Raw genomic sequence first — 17,885 nt, 5'->3', positions numbered from 1 at the left:
GATTAACAATAACTATTATTAACATGCTCTCCTTGCGAAAAAAGGAGAAACTGTTCGATTACCTACTAATCTTCTACCATAATACTTTCCTATTTAGGGTCAAGTCCTTGATGAATTGATATGAATCATGTCTTATCTAATTACGTCTTTCTAATTCTTTCTTAGTCTATTTCTACCTATCCTTACACCTAATCTCCCAACAGCCACTCACAGAGATATTTATGTTCTTTTTCACATGTTCGAATTATCTTAATCTCGTTTCTCGTATCTTATCTTTTCACACCTTCTTACTAGGGTATCTATATATGCTCCTTTTCTTTACACTCCTGAATTATCTCAATATCACTTTCCGTATAGGCCACTTTCTTTGGTTTATAAATAATTCTTTTTTCTTTTGAACCTAACAATTTTAAGATTAGTTTAATAAAATGGTTTTATTGCAACAAGAAGTTGCTGTGGTGTAGTGGTTATCACGTTAGTCTTACACACTAAAGGTCCCCAGTTCGATCCTGGGCAGCAACATTGTTTTGAAATTTATGTCCAAACTGTAACGTGAATGGGAGATTGTTTTGTTTTAAGAAGAGAACATACAATTTCTAGATAAAAAAAGCAAAGGGCAGAAAAAGGGATGCTCGAGAACGAATAAATCATCTATTATTTTCATATTCATTATCATCTTTTAAAGAAATGAGATTCAGAGGGTTAATGTAGAACTGACAGGGTATTATTGGACCTTTGATTTTATAAGTATTGGACATATATGTATGTATATAAATAGAAGATACAAAAAGTTAGTATTTTTTGGGTATCCGAAAATACAAAGTATTAAATTTGATATCAATTTAAAATTTTAAAAATAAAATTATTATTCAATTCATAATCTAGAAATTCAAATTGAATATTTAATTCGGATTTCAAGTTGATTCAATTTATGTCCATTCCTAATAAGACGTAACAAAATATTTTGACATAAAGATAATAAAACATAAAAAGGAAAAAAGTAACTTCTCATACATTCACAATAATAATAATAATCAAATATCCAATCTATTATATTATACTTAATGGATGCTCCATATAATAGGCTCTACTTATTGCTTATTCTTTTTCTTTCTCTCTTATCTTTATCTGCATTTTGGCTATAAATAGCCCATTTGCAGTGTGTAATATAACACACGCATATACTAAATTCTCTCAACTCTTCCTCTTTCTCTTATCATCTCTCTTATTAATTTGTTAAGTTAGTTTGTTTTCTAACATGTTATCAGCATGAACTTCCATCACTTTGAGTTATTTTAAAAAGGTAACAAAAGGGTAAGAATTTTATTTTCTTAAAATGTCGAATATCTCTAAACTTAAATTTGTTGCTCTTGATATTTCTAGAAAAGGCTATTCATCATGGGCATTAGATGTCGAAATACACCTAGAATCGATGGGTCTAGTAGACACCATCAAAGATGACAATACGACATCTAGTCAAAACTGTGCCAAAGCCATGATATTTCTACGCCACTATCTTGACAAGGGTTAAAATTACAGTACCTCACATTTAAAGACTCACTTAAATTGTGGAAGAATCTAAAAGAAAGATATGACCATATGAAGTTGGTCATCCTTCCATATGCATGTATGATTGGCTCAATTTGAGATTAATGAATTTTTAAAAATATAACTGAATATAATTTTGTCTTTTTTAGAATTATAACTCAGTAAAATTTATGCGGAGAAGAAATCACTAAGCAAAACAAATTTGAAAAAACATACTCCACATTTTCACCCCATGAATATTCTCCTGCAGCAGTAATATCGCGAAAAGGGGTTTTAAAAAATATTCTGAATTAATTTCTCACCTTCTTATTGCTGAACGCCACAACGAACTATTAATGAAAATCATGATAGTCGGTCTGTTGGTTCTTTGCCACTCTTTGAAGTGAATCAGGCAAACTATAACCAACTAGAAAGAGGTCATGGCCCCAATCGTGGTCGTGGTCATGGTCGAATAAGAAATTATAATCATGATGCTCGGTTGGCATCGAAAAATGATCAGCAATATAAAAAGAAGAGTGAAAAGTAAGAATCTATATCAAAGAAAAATTTAGAAAGTATATGTCATATATGTGGAGGTATGGGGCACTGGTAATGGACTAGCCGGTCATCAAAACGTTTGGTTTAGCTATATCAAGCATTCTTGAAGAGGCAGAAAATAATCCAGAGATAAACCTTATCTCTGAAGATAATATTGAGCCTATGCATCTGGATGTATCTGGTTTCTTTAATTTTTCAGAAGAAAATATGAATATTGATAAGCCTAATAATATCTAAATAATTTTCTTTCATTTTGTTTGTTATATTTTTCTAATTCATGTCAATAAATAAAATTTGTATAATGAGTCATGCTTTCATTGTAATGTTTACTTTATTTATTTTTGAAAAAAAATATGGATATGCCTCAAATTTTATTTGGATCAATGATCAATCAAGAGGATATTTGTGCAATTGATAGTGTAACGGCTCATGTCATTTTTAAAAACGAGAAATATTTTCCTACTTGCTTAGAAGAAAAACAAATGTTACGACAATTTCTGGTAATTCAAAAATTATTAAAGGCTCCGAAAGAGCTACTATATTTCTGCCTAAGGGGACAAAGATTGTATTAGAAGATGCACTATTCTATTCTAAATCTCCAAGAAATTTATTAAGTTTTAAAGATATCCGCAAAAATGGATATCATGTTGAGACACTAAATGAAATGAATACCGAATACCTTGGTATAACCAAAAGTGTCTCAGGTCAAAAATATATTTTGAAAAAATTATCAACTTTGTCATCTGGCCTCTATTATGCAAAAATTAGTGCAATTGAAGCACATTTGATCGTAAACTAGAAGTTTACTGATCTAAATATATTTGTGCTATGGCATGATTGAATAGGTCATCTTGGATCAATAATGATGAGACGAATTCTTGAAAAATCAACTGGACATCCATTAAAGAACTTGAAGATTCTTATTAATGATAAATTTTCATGTGATGCTTGTTATCAAGGCAAATTAATTGTCAGATCATCAATCTGAAGGTTGGCATCGAATCTCCTGGCTTTTTAGAGCATATACATGGGGATATATGTGGACCTATTCATCCACCTAGTGGATTGTTTAGATATTTTATGTACTAATAGATGCATCATCAATATGGTCTCATGTGTGCCTTTTATCATCTCACAACCTAGCGTTTGCAAAGTTGTTAGCACAAATAATTAGATTAAGGCGCAATTTCTAGATTATCCAATTAAGGTTATTCGCCTTGATAATGCTCGAAAATTTACATCTCAAGCTTTTGATGATTATTGCTTATCAATTGGGATAAAAATTGAACATCTTGTTGCTCATGTTCATACTCAAAATGGCCTTAAAGAGTCATTTATTAAGCGCCTACAATTGATAGTAAGACCCCTACTTATAAAAATAAAATTATCTATTACTGTTTGGGGTCATGCTATCTTACATGCAGCAGCACTTGTACGTCTTATACTGATAAATTATAATAAATACTCTTCATCACAATTAGTATTTGGTCATGAGCCAAATATAACCCATCTATGAATTTTTGGTTGTGTTGTATACGTGCTTGTAGCACCACCACAACGTACAAAAATGGCCATCAACGAAGGTTGAGCATATATGTTGGGTTTGACTCACCCTCCATAATTTGCTACCTTGAACCGTTGACAGAAGACTTATTTACTATTCAATTTACAGATTGTCGGTTTGATGAAACAACTTTCCCGCAATTAGGGGGAGAGAAAAAGGAACTCGAAAGAGATATTATGTGGAAAGTTTCATCACTATCTCATTTTGATCCTCGTACCCGCACATTTGAGCAAGAGGTTCAGAAGATCATCCACCTAAAAAAATAGCAAATCAAATGCCAGATGCATTTACTGATCTGAAACGGATAACTAAGTCACATATCCCTACAATGAATGTGCCTATCCAGATTGATGTCCCAAAAGGACCATCTACTAGTATATTGCTTCTGAATCCCAAACACATCTAAAGCGTAGTAGACCATTGGGTTCAAAGAATAAAAATCCTAGAAAGAGAAGTGTGAGAAATAATAAAGATGGTACTACAAAAGAACCTCCTAAAAGGTCAAGATTTGAGTAATCCTGATATTTCTGAAGAAATCAGTAAATTCGAGACTCAAGTGAATGAAGAAATTTCAATAAGTTATACAGGTGATGATATAAATTTAGATCGATCAAAAATCACGATTGATGATGTTTTGCATATAATGTTGCACTTAACCTCATGCAAGATAATGAAAGCCTTGAGCCTAAATCCATCGAAGAATGTCGACGTAGATGTGATTGGCCAGAATGATAAAAAAAAATTAATTAGAATTAGACTTACTTGCTAAACGTGAGGTTTTTGGACCTGTAGTCCAAACTCCTGAAGGTGTAAAACCAGTTGGCTATAAATGGGTTTTTGTGCAAAAACGAAATGAGTGAAATGAAATTATAAGATACAAGGCACGCCTCATTGCACAAGGATTCTCTTAAAAACTCGGGGTCAATTATGAAAAAATATATTCACCTGTTACGGATGGAATAACTTTTCGATACCTCATCAATTTAGTTGTATATAAATATCTTAAAATATATTTAATGTATGTAGTTACAGCTTACCTTTATGGTTCACTTGATAATGAAATTTACATGAAAATCCTAGAAGAATTAAAATTGCATGAAACATGTACTGAGTCTCGAGAGATGTACTCAATGAAATTTCGAAGATCATTATATGGTCTGAAATAATCAGGCATATGTGGTATAATTTCCTTAGTGAGTATGTGATAAATGAAGGTTATATAAATGATGTCATTTGTCCATGTGTTTTTATTAAAATAATGGAATCAGAGTTTGATAGATTCGCCGTTTATGTTGATGACATAAATCTCATTGGAACCCTAAAGAGGTCCAAAAGGTGATGGAATATCTAAAGAAAGAATTTGAGATGAAAGATCTTGAAAGACAAAATTTTATCTGGGTCTGCAAATTGAACATTTTAGCAGACGGAGTTTTTGTCCACCAATCTGCCTACACTGAGAAAATCTTAAAACGATTTTACACGGACAAAATACATTTATTAAGTACTCCGATGGTTGTTCGATCACTTGAAGTGGACAAAGATCCATTTCGACCTCCATAAGAGAATGGAGAACTTCTTGGTCCTGAAGTACCATATCTTAGTGTTATTGGTGCACTTATGTATCTTGCTAACGCAATCAAACCTGATGCAATATTTTTTGTTAATTTATTGATAAGGTATAGTTCATCCCCAATGTGAAGACATTGGAACTATATAAAACATATTTTGCGATACCTAAAAGTTACATTGATATGAGTTTGCTTTATACTAATAAAGGTTATGCAGACCATATTGGTTATGCAGATGCAGATTATATAACGTTCCTCAAAGTGCACAAGTGCCTTAAGAAATGTCTTGGGAATAGGCCGCTCATGTAATGCATTGTCCTTAAATTTTTTTGGAAAATTCAAGTTCGGAATATCGATCAGGGGGTCAAAACCTACGGGAAAAAGGTCTCGGTGGATTTTTAGGAACTGTATATCGGAAGATAGATTTTTGAAGAAACTACACAAAACAGAAAGGTCCGCGACTTGTCCGTATCGCGGACCTGGCAAGGATTTTCTAGCCGAGTTGAGTTTTTAATAAGGACGTTTTAGACTTTTTTCTAATTTTTAGCTAATGAACCTAGACGTTTTTAGGATCTAATGCAACTGTATAAATTGACCTAAACCTCTAATTCTATTCAATCTCCTACAATTCACCTACTTAAATATTTCTCTCTCTAAAAAAGACTTCCAAGGACTTCATTGAAGACTTCAAGTAAATTCACTCAAGTTCTCCATCAAAACTCTCAAGTTCTTCCAAATTATTTGGCGTTTTCACTTAAGGTATGTTGGTATTGATTCATGGATCCTTTCATCCAAGAATTCCAATCAATTTCTCAAGGTTTTCTATCAAATTAAAGTATGGTATTTTATGAGTTTTATGATCTCTATTCCTATTGCATGAATTATGATTCAAAATATGATCATGAGTCTATTTTGATATAAATTGATGGTTATTGCATTGAATTGAAGAGTTTTCCCATGAAATCTCCTATTATGATCTTTAGGGTTCTTGATGTAAAATATGAGTATTTTCAATTATACTTCCTAATGATACTGTCTATATGAATTATGCATGGGCTGATAAAAAATATACGATCATACATGTTTTTAAGTCAATTACATGATTTTTCAAGTCAATTGATTATGCAATTGAGTTTTACTCTATGTTCAAGGTATGAATTTCATGCAAGTTATGAAGTAAGATGACTTAGGGCCCTACGTGGTGACCTAAGGCCTAACGATATGAATTATGCAAATATGATTGTAATGATGAAAGTAAAATTCTCACATTACAAGTATGTTGTGAAAATGAGCTACTCTATGATTTCAAACCTATGATCATGACTATGATATGTGTAATTATGATTTCTATTCTATGCATGTATTTCGTGGGATTTGACTTAGCACCGAGTGGACTTGAGGTGGGGGCCCTACCAAAAGCCTTAGTAGCAGCCTCATGTACCATAAACTACGTGCCACTTGCCTTCATTGACTAGCTATTGGATCCACATATAGCGTATGTATGACCCGTCTAGAGGGGCAGAGTCTACCTTGGCAAGTAGATTCCCTTTTTCTTCGTTGTATGGGGAGAGAATGAAATTCCATGTTGTAGCTCGCATGGTCTTATTATCGGTTATGGTTCCTATCCCACATATGTATGATCTCTTAAGCATGTTATGATTTTGAATTTATGCTTTTAAATGATTTGGTCAACATGATTTTCTCATGACTTTACTTATTCCATCTTATCATATGTTTTACTTGACCTTTGCATTCCATGATTTACGTTGCATGTAACGCCTTCATACTTAGTACATTCCAACGTACTAATGCATACTTTTGCCTACATTGTCTCGTAATGTAGAGGTTGAGGTTGAAGATCATACTCATCTACGTGGCTAGTTAAGCTTCCCTATTCAGCGGCGTTGTGGTGAGTCCTCATTTATCGGGGACTAGTTGTTGAGTTAGTTAATGTTTCCAAAGACTTTTGCTATGTTCCATATTGAGGATGAGCTAGGGACATGTCTTAGCCCCTACCCATATTCATGAGTAGAGGCATATAGTTGGACAAATGCTTTGAGTCTATGTTGTCATGCGACATTCTTCATTTACTATTCATGGTTTAGACTCTTTTATGATGTTTCCGCCTTTTACTTTACCTTATGAATACTTATGAATTATGATATGTACAAGAGGCTTGGTTGGAGTCCTTCGGGGTTAATCGTCGTGTTACGATTAGGCTCTAGGTCGGGTCATGACAGGTTATTTATCAGACCCACATAAAGCTCGATCTCAAACAGACTATCTATTTATATACGGAGGAACTGCTATATCATGGCGATCTACAAAGCAGTCTATTGTTGCTACTTCTTCAAATCATGCTGAAATAATAGCAATTCATAAAGCAAGTAGAGAATGTGTGTGGTTGAGATCGATGATACAATTCATCAAAGAAAGATTCGGCCTGGAAGATGATATCAAAGTACCCACAGTTATATTCGAAGACAATGCCGCGTGCATAACTCAATTGAAAGGTGGCTTCATAAAAGGAGACAGAATGAAATATATTTTACCAAAATTATTTTTCACACACGATCTCTAGAAGAATGATGATATTGATATACAACAAGTTCATTCGAGTGATAATCTTGCAGATTTATTCACAAAGGCATTATCAATATCAACTTTTGAGAAGCTAAGATATAAGATTGGAATGCGTCGTCTCTAAAATATCACGTGAAGTTTTCATCAGGGGGAGTAAAATATGCGTTGTACCATTTTTCCCTTAACCAAGGTTTTGTCACACTAGATTTTCCTGATAAGGTTTTTAATGAGGCAACACTCAAGGCGTAATACCAGATGTGTGTACTCTTTTTTCTTCACAGGCTTTTTCCCTCTGAATTTTTTCTAGTAAGTTTTAACGAGGCACAATACCTATAAATGTTCAGGATAACTAAATATATTTGTTCTTTCACTATAATTTTTCTTTTACATGGATATCCAAGGGGGTATTATATTATACTTAGGCACCACTTATTGCTTATCCTTTTTCTTTCTCCCTTATCTTCAGCTGTATTTTGGCTATAAGTAGCCCATTTGCAGTCTGTAATATAACACACACATATACTAAATTTTCTCAATTCTCTCTTTCTCTTACTATCTCTCTTATTAATTTGTTAAGTTAATATATTTTATAACATTATTTTACCTAACTTGTTTTAGAGCCCATTTGGATGGGCTTTAAGTTGGTCTTTTAGCTTTTAGACGTGTTTGCCTAATGCTAACTTTAAGCCATAAAGTTCTTAAAGTCAGTCAAAAATGAAAAGTTAGGATTCCTAACTTTTTTTTTCTAAGTGCTTAAAGTCATTTTCTTTGACCATAGAAATTACTTTTATATCCCTTATATTTTAATTAAATTCACAAACTACCCTTTTTATTCTTTTAACCCTAAAATTCACATCATTTTTCTCATTTAAGCACTTTTATCTAAACACTCAACTGCATATTTATAAAAATAATTTTCAGCATTTCAAAATTCTAAAAATATTTTATAAATAAAAGTTACTTTTTTTAAATCATCCAAACGGACTCTTAATCAACACTTACGATATTATTGCATATTTTTGTTCAAATATGGGTTCGAAAAATATTTCCCATTTCCAAGACCATTTTGTTCAGCTAGCCGACAACGACAAGCATTTGACAGCCATTTTCCGGCCTAATCCAGCGACCGTAAATCTCTATTCTCCGGCTGTCTAGCCTGGCATTGAGCTCAAATTGGTGCTGAAATTCGAAGTAAGGCAAAGAATTGGAGAAAGATGAACGGGTTGCTGCTCCGTGGACCTGCAATGTGTCTTTCATCCCTGAAATTTACTCAACATTTGTACCCTTCCAAATTCTTCCGATCAACAGCTTATCCCAAGTGCAATTGCATAAAAAACAAGGACACCCAAATTGTCCCCGAGGTATTTAGCTTCCTCCCCGTATTTTGATATTGTTAATTAAAAAGTGCAAAAGAAATTTGATAGAAATGAAAGTTTGGTATTTTGCGATGGTAAGCAGCGAACATTTACGTCCCACTTTTTGGTTCCAAGAGTCAATTTTTTTTATTCTTGAAGTATCAGAGAAAAGGGAAAGCCCAATAAACAATGAAAATGTCATGGGCAGTTTCTCGAATTTTCTATTGATGTGTAGGGTGTTGAATTTGAAATCTAGTAGCTGAGATGAAATAGAAGTGAAAAAAAGTGGATTAGAAGCGAATCAACGATTTAGAGTAAATGGTTTTGGCGTCAGTGTGATTTTTTTAAAAATGTACGTTCTTTTTACATGCGTTTATGTGGTCTAAGCTGAAAGCAATAGGTTTGGTTATACCCACCGAAAACAGCTAAATCTGCCTCAGCAATGAAGGGGGAGATGAAAAAGGTAGTTAGTTTGGAGCTCTGCTGCTAAGGAACTTGTTTCTTGTTTTATGATCATTCGACAAGTTTAATGTAGCTTCCCAAAGTTTGAACAATTTGACATGTTATTGTTAATCATTGTTGAGTAAAGGGATGGACCAGACTCTATTTCTACATAAAAGTGGGCTACTTGGGGGGTCCTAACTTGCTATGGAGAATTTGTACCAAACACTTCGGCCTAAAAGGAATGAGCAACAATGATATGAGAAGATGAGGTGCCTCGGCCAACCTCATTTAATTAGTAACTGCATCCAGGATGTTCAGGTGTGCTTTGAGCCCCCTCATTTCATAAATTGAAGCAAAGGTTTAGGATTTAACCTGATGCTACACAGGGTCAGATATATAAGCTTATTATATACCCACAAAGTAAGTGAGGACAGACTCTGGATCACATTGCTGCAATTTTTTGTCCAAACATAGGTAATTTGAAGTAAAAAACTGTCTTGGTAATTGGAACTCCAGAAGCAGAAAGCGAATTTGCATTACAGATGGATTCATCATGGCAAATTGTTTGATGTATACAGATTTTGAATAGATCAAAAATCCAAAAGGAATAAACCCAAGCAGGGAGCTAAGTCTTAAAAGCCATGAGATAAATCATATTTGAACTGAATATGATCCCAAAGACGTCTCAGATGGGTAATATGGTTGAAAACTCAGTCGAAATTTCTTGAAAAATAGTAAATTTGTATTTTAAAGATCAAATAAGCTCCATTGAGTAATGAACATGGAAATGGATAGTCATGACTCACGAAATGGTTGGTGATAAAGCAAAGCTTGTACTCAGTTTTCTATTCCAAAATTTGTACAATATTGTCATTCAGAAATTTAAGTAATGTTCTTCAACTTAATAGGGATTCTCGGTCCTTAAATCGGATAATCATTGTGATAGGGGAAGTTTGTGGAGCAGTATGGCTTTCTACCTGTTCAGTGTTCATGTTCCTTTCAGTTTTGGTGGCTTGTCTGCTGTTACCAGCATAATGCATTGTTCAGTTCTTGATCCACAAACCGAGGTGAGCAAGATTTTTTATGTAACATTATAAACTGTCATTATTCTACTGCTGTGAGCTGGTTTCATGAAATGTGATTTAAGTTCAAGAGATAACACATAATTTCTCGTGCTCTGTGTTGCTTCTTGTTACTGGCTCAAAGTAAAAAAAGATTTAGGTATCTTTCATTTCCTTGTTGGGCACAGAAGTTCTTACTCTTAAAAATTAATTCCATCGAACCAAATTTGTGGAACTCGGACGGGAAACATATCTTACTCGGGTAGTAATTGAAACGTCTAAACTTTTTCTCAACTAGAATATAGTCCGTTAACGTGTGATCTTAATCAATTTAATGGTACCGTTGCTTGTTTTTCGCCGCAGGCATTATCCTTAGTTGTGCTTCAGATGTTAGAGCTTATTGTGGTTCTGCTTTTTTTAAGATGTACCGGGAAGCCCCAATACAAGCTTCGTGATTTCCTTCAAGAGAAGCAATCAACTAGAGAAAGGAACTGGTTACTTGCATCAGCTCTTGGCTTCGGGTTCCTGGTTCTTTTGGTTTACGTAACATCAATTATTGCTGACATGTTGGTAGGTACTAAGGTAAGTTGTTTCCAATGCTTTTGTCAGTTGCAATATCAGTTTGATTGTTGAAATGTTTAGTGCATTTGCTCACCTTGAAATAAAAGATGAAAAAGAAAAGAAAGAGGATAAAAATTATAATTCATCATTTCAAGTCACATTATCATGGTAGTTAGATTATACAGAAAATTCGGAATTCCCTTTTGTGAGTAACCTACGCGACAGAGCAATCTCATATTTTTACTGTGGTTTTGAAAATTTTAAATCAGGGTTTGGCAGGCAGTGCAATTCTTTTAACAAAAGAAGTTGCTATCTCTAGTAATAGATGTTTCTGTGTGCATTTCTCTTTATAAGGCCCAACTTTCGTTGCATTATTTGTACACATTTGCTACTTTGGCCTTAATTGCCTTACTTTTAGGACTACTGAAATGTATTTGATATGTCAGCATGTAGATAGCAATAGGGAAAAAAAAATTCACTTGATTCTTGTGGGCATTACAGACGTGTGAATTCAAAGCTTCAGTTGAATGACTGATGAGGAAGCTGAAACATATGTTTTAACTTAGAAGTGTGCAAAACTAAAGCACCAAACAAGTTAGTTGATTTAGTGTGTATGTAATTAATTGAGTTATTTGCCTCTTAAATTTGGTCAATATAGAAGTATCGTGGGAAGTAAAGTAAAGGTGCATTTTCTTGTCTATGTTCATTATACTGACTCGCTGTATGGTGTGAGAAAGTGACTATTGTTTGATGAACTTTGCAGGAAGTTAACAATCCAATCTTGAAGGAAATTCTTTCGAGTGGTCCAATATCGATAACATCATGCATTCTGGTCTACTGTGTCATCACCCCTTTGCTAGAAGAGATTGTCTACCGAGGGTTCTTCTTGACCGCGCTTTCCTCCACAATGAAGTGGCAGGAAGCAGTGATTGTTAGCTCAGTAGTTTTTAGTGCAGCTCACTTCTCTGCTGAAAATTTTATACAATTGTTCATCATAGGCTTAATCCTTGGATGCTCTTATTGTTGGAGTGGAAACCTAAAGTCTTCTATTGTAATTCATTCATTATACAATGCTTTAACCTTATTAATAACATATGCATCATGAGTTGTTGATCTTTGAGTGCAAGATCTCTCTTTTCAGGTGTGGGGTTTCAGAAATTGAACTGCTCAGCTCAAGTCTAGGGGTAGGGGTAGGAACACCTCTACTCAATGAAGCTGGATTGACAGACTAATTTTCTATTTTGCAAAAATAAAAAAAACATTAAGCCAAGTGGAAAGTAACAAATACCGCTGTTTGATCTAGTAATTATATTATTTTAACCCATTTTTCCCTCTTTGAAATCAAATTGTTAATTCAACTAAACAAATTATGATTCAACGTGATTTTTTGTTAATTTTATCAACCCTAGTTATGTGGGAGAACATGGGAAAATGATCGTGTTAAAGGAAAGCAAAGTTGTCATTGAGCACTTGCAAGGTGACATTTGATTCAAAAGGAATCATTGTTCTTTGAAATCCTTTTAAGGAATAAACTTGCTCTAATTCCTTTTAGGTACGTATAAAATGTAGCTTATTTGAATAGGACTAGTGTAGGATTCTTTCTTGTATTCACATGGAAGGGAAGAGTAGTTTCCCTCATTTTCGTTTTTTCTTAGTTACATTGTATCGAGAGGAGTCCTCTCATAAGTTTATCGTTTTTTATAGTATTCAAAAAGCACTGTATTGTATCGGGGACGAGTTAGCCGATCTTAGTAGGTTAGCCGACTTGTGAACCAACTTAAGAATGGAGGAAAGATTTATGTACCCCTCCTTGTATTTTTTTTTTCTATTTTCATGTATAATAAACCTTGAGGGTGCTGCTCAATCCCTGGCCGCGCACGAGAGATGGAGGAAAGATTTATGTACCCCTCCTTGTATTTTTTTTTTCTATTTTCATGTATAATAAACCTTGAGGGTGCTGCTCAATCCCTGGCCGCGCACGAGAGATGGGAGCCTCGTGTATGTTCTGTTCCCGTAAAAAAAAAAAAAAAAAAAAATAGCCGGTCGACAACTTGGACAAAGTGGAAAGATGGTGTGATTGGGTTCCCACCCGTTGCTCCAAAGTCATTTACTTTTAAAGGAAAAAAGAGTCAATTTTCTGAGAAATATGTCCAAGCTGTACAGAAATAGACGGACAGGCATGTTTAGCTGTCATCCTCTACTTTTTTTCTTTTTAAATTCATTTTAGATATTTTCTTCTCTTGATTTTTTTTTTGTGTATGTATCGTTGATGGAATCAGAATTTTATAAGCTAGTTCTAAAGACACGTTCAAATTTTATTCATAAGTGGTCCTAAAGAGAAGATTGAAAGGCCCACACAACGCTCGATGACCACCGTTTCCGCTAAATGTATTTAAATATCCCAAGTAAGTCGGTAACATTCAAAAATATTTATTTGCACTCAATATTTTATTCATCACACTTATTTGTAAAGTTGTAAAAAAATAAAATTAAGAAGTAAATTAATAAAATTATTTTTTTATTTAGGATTTTTTAATAGGAAAAGTCACTCGTTAAATGTTTGGCTCATTCATGCTATTGTCTTTTGAGAAAAGACTCATTTATGCCATTATTTTTAACTCCGATTTTGCAAAACCATCCAAATAATTCTTAACACTTTTTTATTGGAGTTTTCAATTAAATATACTCTTCAAAGTTTCAAAACTTTAACTTCCTTTTATGATAGAATTTTTTCCACAACTCCAAATCACTTGAAAATGTTTAAAATTTCAAGTAATTTGGAGTTGTGGCGAAAATTTCACCATTAAAGAAGGTTAAAGTTTTAAAATTTTGAAGAATTTTAAGAGTGCTTGTTGAGTTAGGTTGAATTCAAACTCAGAATATATTGAATTTTGCTACTATTGAAATTTGAGACGATTTCGTAAAAAGTTGAAGTTGAAAATTTGGAGTTCTTGATGTTTTTCATGTGTTTTTTAAAAAAGGAGAAGCAAAAAGAATACATTTGCAAAATAAGAGTTAAAAAATAATGGCATAAATGAATCTGTTTCTCAAACAATAATGACATAAATGAATTAAATTTTTAACGAATGACATAAATAAATATTTTTTATTTTTTAATATGTATATAAAAAATAAAATAATCAATTAATATAAAATAGGAGAATCCAACTAATAATGTGATCACCTAAATAAAGATATTTGGCATATTAACATCGGATATATACCAAATAAAAAGAAGGAATAAAGCTCCCTCTGGAACGGCGCAACGTGTATATCTTAATGCGTTGGATCCCACTAAGCCCAAATTCCTTTATATAAACGTCATCTTTTACATTTTCCATTGAGACCAATACAAGGTTTACATACATTCTTGAAATTTTCTTTTTCATTCTCTCTTTAAAAAAAAAAAACTTTGACAGGGAAAAAATGGTTGGCTTTGGAAAACAAGTTAAAGAAAGAGCAATAGTGTTGAAGACCCTTTTCAAAAAGGGAGTGAAAACTGTGGAAATTTCTTGCAAGAAGGGTTGGTACAAGATCAGGCACAGAAAGCGTTGATTTTATTATTATTTTTAAAATAATTAAGATGAAAAAGATTTATTCTTTTTTTTTCCTTATCATTTTGGGATTTTGAAGGGTTTTGGAATTTGGATTTGGGAAAGAGTTGGTTACTATCTATGAGATTTATAGCTAATTTGGGTGTTGAATTGTAAACAGTCTCTTTTGTATTATTATTAATTTTTTGGTAGGGTTTGTAATTGTTTTGAATTTTGTGATATTGGAAGTGCTACTTTGTTATTAATTTATCTATTCCTGGGTTCTGCTTTTGAGAAGTTGTGAATGAGAAGATTTTAATTTTATGCTCAAGTTGAATGGAAGAATTAACTTTAATTAGCTCATTCAACTGATTAAATTAAAAATAATTGATGAATATGTGTGGTTTGAAGGAGGGGATTTGAAATGATTCAGTACAGATTTGCGTAGTAAAGTTACATAATTGAGGATATAGCGCTCTTTAACAAACGCAATTTGAAATCTTAGCATTAAGCAAGAAGAAAGAAAAGAGGCCAAGTGAATAATTTTTTTTAAAATTTAAAATAATAATTATTTGGTGAATAATTATTTTTTAAAAAATTAATTAGTCTTCACTTTATAAGTACAGCTTATAACAGTGAATTTTCAACTCTTGCTCAATGTCTTAAACAAAGAATACTCATCAGTATGACCAACGGAAAAAAGGTTTTATATTTTTATAAATTAAAGAAATTTGGATAGGCTTATAAGTTAAAATTATAAATTAATGATCTTTTTTTTTTTTGGAATAATAAGATATTTTATATAGTTAATTAGTTACATTGTTGTTGATACTAGCAATTTACATATATGATGTCAAAAAAGGCTAATTTATTACCAGTAGTCCGTAAAACTATTTTAGTAAAAGTTACTCTTTCTTGATTTGCTTTAACTATCCGAATCACAGGGTCGGGAAGTAGCTTGTGTGGACAATGTTAGCTTGGAACCCATCTTGGACAAAAGCAAATATGAGATGCTAATCCATCGATTTGATTTGATTTTAAAGTTTATTGATTATTAATTTGTAGACATGGTAAATTATTATAGAATTTATAAGATATTGATTTATCAGTTATCAATTTATTGATTATTGATCGTTGTTGATTTAATAGTTAAAATTTTACATAAGTTTTTTTAAGTGGAATTTAATTTGAAACAAGGTGAAAAATTAAATGAATTATACACCTGATTTGGTAAATTACATCTTGCTCAAAAATAAATATTGATATCTTGTAAAATAATATAGCCAAAAATAAAAGTATGAAAGACTTAAATCTATATTGAATGGTATAAATATAATTTATTGTAATTCACATTGAGTTATTGGTTAAACTGTTGAGAAAGAAAATCTCAAACCGTTAAGAACATATAACCTTATATATAAAAAAATTCAAATTGTTACCAAAATCAATAGATTAATAACTCATTATCGATAATCTAATAATTTTTTTTTGATTTGAGTTATTGTTTTCGATTCGATTTTGAACAATCATATTTCAAATCATGACAATGAACACTTTAAAACTAAACTATAGTCAAATATACAATCAACTCTTTCCATAACGGGCATTCATTATAACAATATTTCATAATAATAATTTAATTTTCTGTAGACATGTTATATTTTACTTCTGTATAACAATATTCTACCTATAATAATTATGCCATTCATTATAGCAGTGCATTCTTTGTAAATTTATCCATCTAGAATAGTCATACTCAAATATAGTGTAATAATATTTCGTAAGAAATAATGTATAAAATAAAATATTAAAATATTTATAATAATCATCATTAATGTCATATACATAGTAAATTTGAAGTATGAACTTCTAAAGAAAAAAAATGTATGTAAATGATATTCATTGGTTATGATCATAACTTAATAAGAAAATGCTACTGATGTTCATTTTTTTTTTACATTCATACTCTTTCTATTATTTTGATTAAACTGATTAACAAATACATTCCTTCTTTTATGTCTACAAAATCATTAAATTAATTTTTTTATATATTTTTATTTATAACAACCAAATAAAATTTAGATTTTATATATATAAAAAATAGCATAAAAGAAATTCGGTTATAGGAGGAATTAACTACTAACTCAGGACAACTAGACAATTTAGTCATTTTTTTTTTGGGGGGGGGGGGGGGGGGGGAGGGGTTATTAGTTGATCAAATTTCAATAGAATTTGATGAAAATAGCATTAAAAAATAGGGAATTTTTGCTTATAGCCATTCACAAATATCTTAATTATGCTCCACGGCTATAATTTACTAATTATAATTTATAGCTATAGTTATAGCAACGTTTGTATAATTCGCGCATCATTTGTATACGTTTATATAATTCGCTATAGAATTCGCAGTTTTTGTATAACGTTGGTATATTTCACTATAAAATTTTAAAATGCTGATAGGAAGCCATGAAAATATTTTTAAAATTATTTTTTGGGAATTGTTAATCTTTTTTTTTCAAACTTTGACATTCTCTAGTCACGGACATGCTAGTCTAATGTTTGACAATTTTTTTTTTAAAAAAAATTTTGGTGCAAATATAGTGTTCATTATTATTTTATTATTTTGATACTCTTTCTATTGAAATATTATTTTCTCTCGCACCATAAATCCTATTTCAAAGAGTCATCCGCTTAACTTGTATGCACAAATTGGTTTATATTGTATCTATCGAAACTTCATTTTGTGATGCTCTTTCTTTGCAATATCCTTAAGTTTCTCTCGCACCGTAATTCATAGACCACTGCTGCAAAGCAAGCCTTTAAAAAAACACTTGTGATGCCTTGTAGTTGTTGAACCCAATACCATTCCTGAGCCCATGGTAGAATGGTTCTCTGCTACCCAACCAAGGCAATATCTTCAATCAAACCTCTTTAGAATAGGACTCAAAAAGTAAGTGTTCCAAAATCTCAAGTTGGTTGTTGCATAACACACATTTGCCAGTGATATCAATTTCCACTTGAATAATAGATCTTTTGTTCTCATCATGCCAAAGAGTGTCAATCATAATATGATAACATACATGGAACATGCTACATTGTGGCACACAAGTCCTCTCCATGGAACGATTATG

At 32.1% G+C, this 17,885-nt stretch overlaps 1 protein-coding gene and 1 non-coding gene across 3 annotated transcripts; both read left to right on the top strand.

Moving 5' to 3' along the window:
- Positions 1-449: 449 nt before the first annotated feature.
- Positions 450-522, top strand: TRNAV-UAC (transfer RNA valine (anticodon UAC)). Its single transcript has one exon. It is a non-coding gene; the product is annotated as a tRNA-Val (tRNA).
- An 8,310-nt stretch (positions 523-8,832) lies between these two features.
- Positions 8,833-12,341, top strand: LOC129893346 (uncharacterized). 2 transcript variants are annotated; one of them, XM_055968855.1, is made up of 4 exons: positions 8,833-9,161; positions 10,508-10,666; positions 11,024-11,242; positions 11,985-12,341. In XM_055968855.1, the coding sequence occupies exons 1-4, from the start codon at positions 9,015-9,017 to the stop codon at positions 12,324-12,326; spliced, it is 867 nt and encodes a 288-aa protein (XP_055824830.1). In that variant the 5' UTR covers positions 8,833-9,014; the 3' UTR covers positions 12,327-12,341. The 2 variants fall into 2 exon arrangements, with proteins under 2 accessions (XP_055824830.1, XP_055824832.1); XM_055968857.1 differs by having other exon boundaries at positions 9,069-10,411.
- Positions 12,342-17,885: the final 5,544 nt, after the last annotated feature.

The sequence above is a fragment of the Solanum dulcamara genome, chromosome 6 (assembly GCF_947179165.1).
Source record: "Solanum dulcamara chromosome 6, daSolDulc1.2, whole genome shotgun sequence".
Lineage (NCBI taxonomy): Eukaryota > Viridiplantae > Streptophyta > Magnoliopsida > Solanales > Solanaceae > Solanum > Solanum dulcamara.
Note: the sequence above shows the minus strand (reverse complement) of the source record. Positions and strands in the feature narration are given on the sequence as shown.

Bases quoted from the DNA above. Each gene is read 5' to 3' on its own strand.
- LOC129893346 (XM_055968855.1), top strand. From the start codon at position 9,015: ATGAACGGGTTGCTGCTCCGTGGACCTGCAATGTGTCTTTCATCCCTG. The intron at 9,162-10,507 runs GTATTTAGCTTC...TCAACTTAATAG, and splicing joins ACACCCAAATTGTCCCCGAG to GGATTCTCGGTCCTTAAATC. The intron at 10,667-11,023 runs GTGAGCAAGATT...TTTTCGCCGCAG, and splicing joins TTCTTGATCCACAAACCGAG to GCATTATCCTTAGTTGTGCT.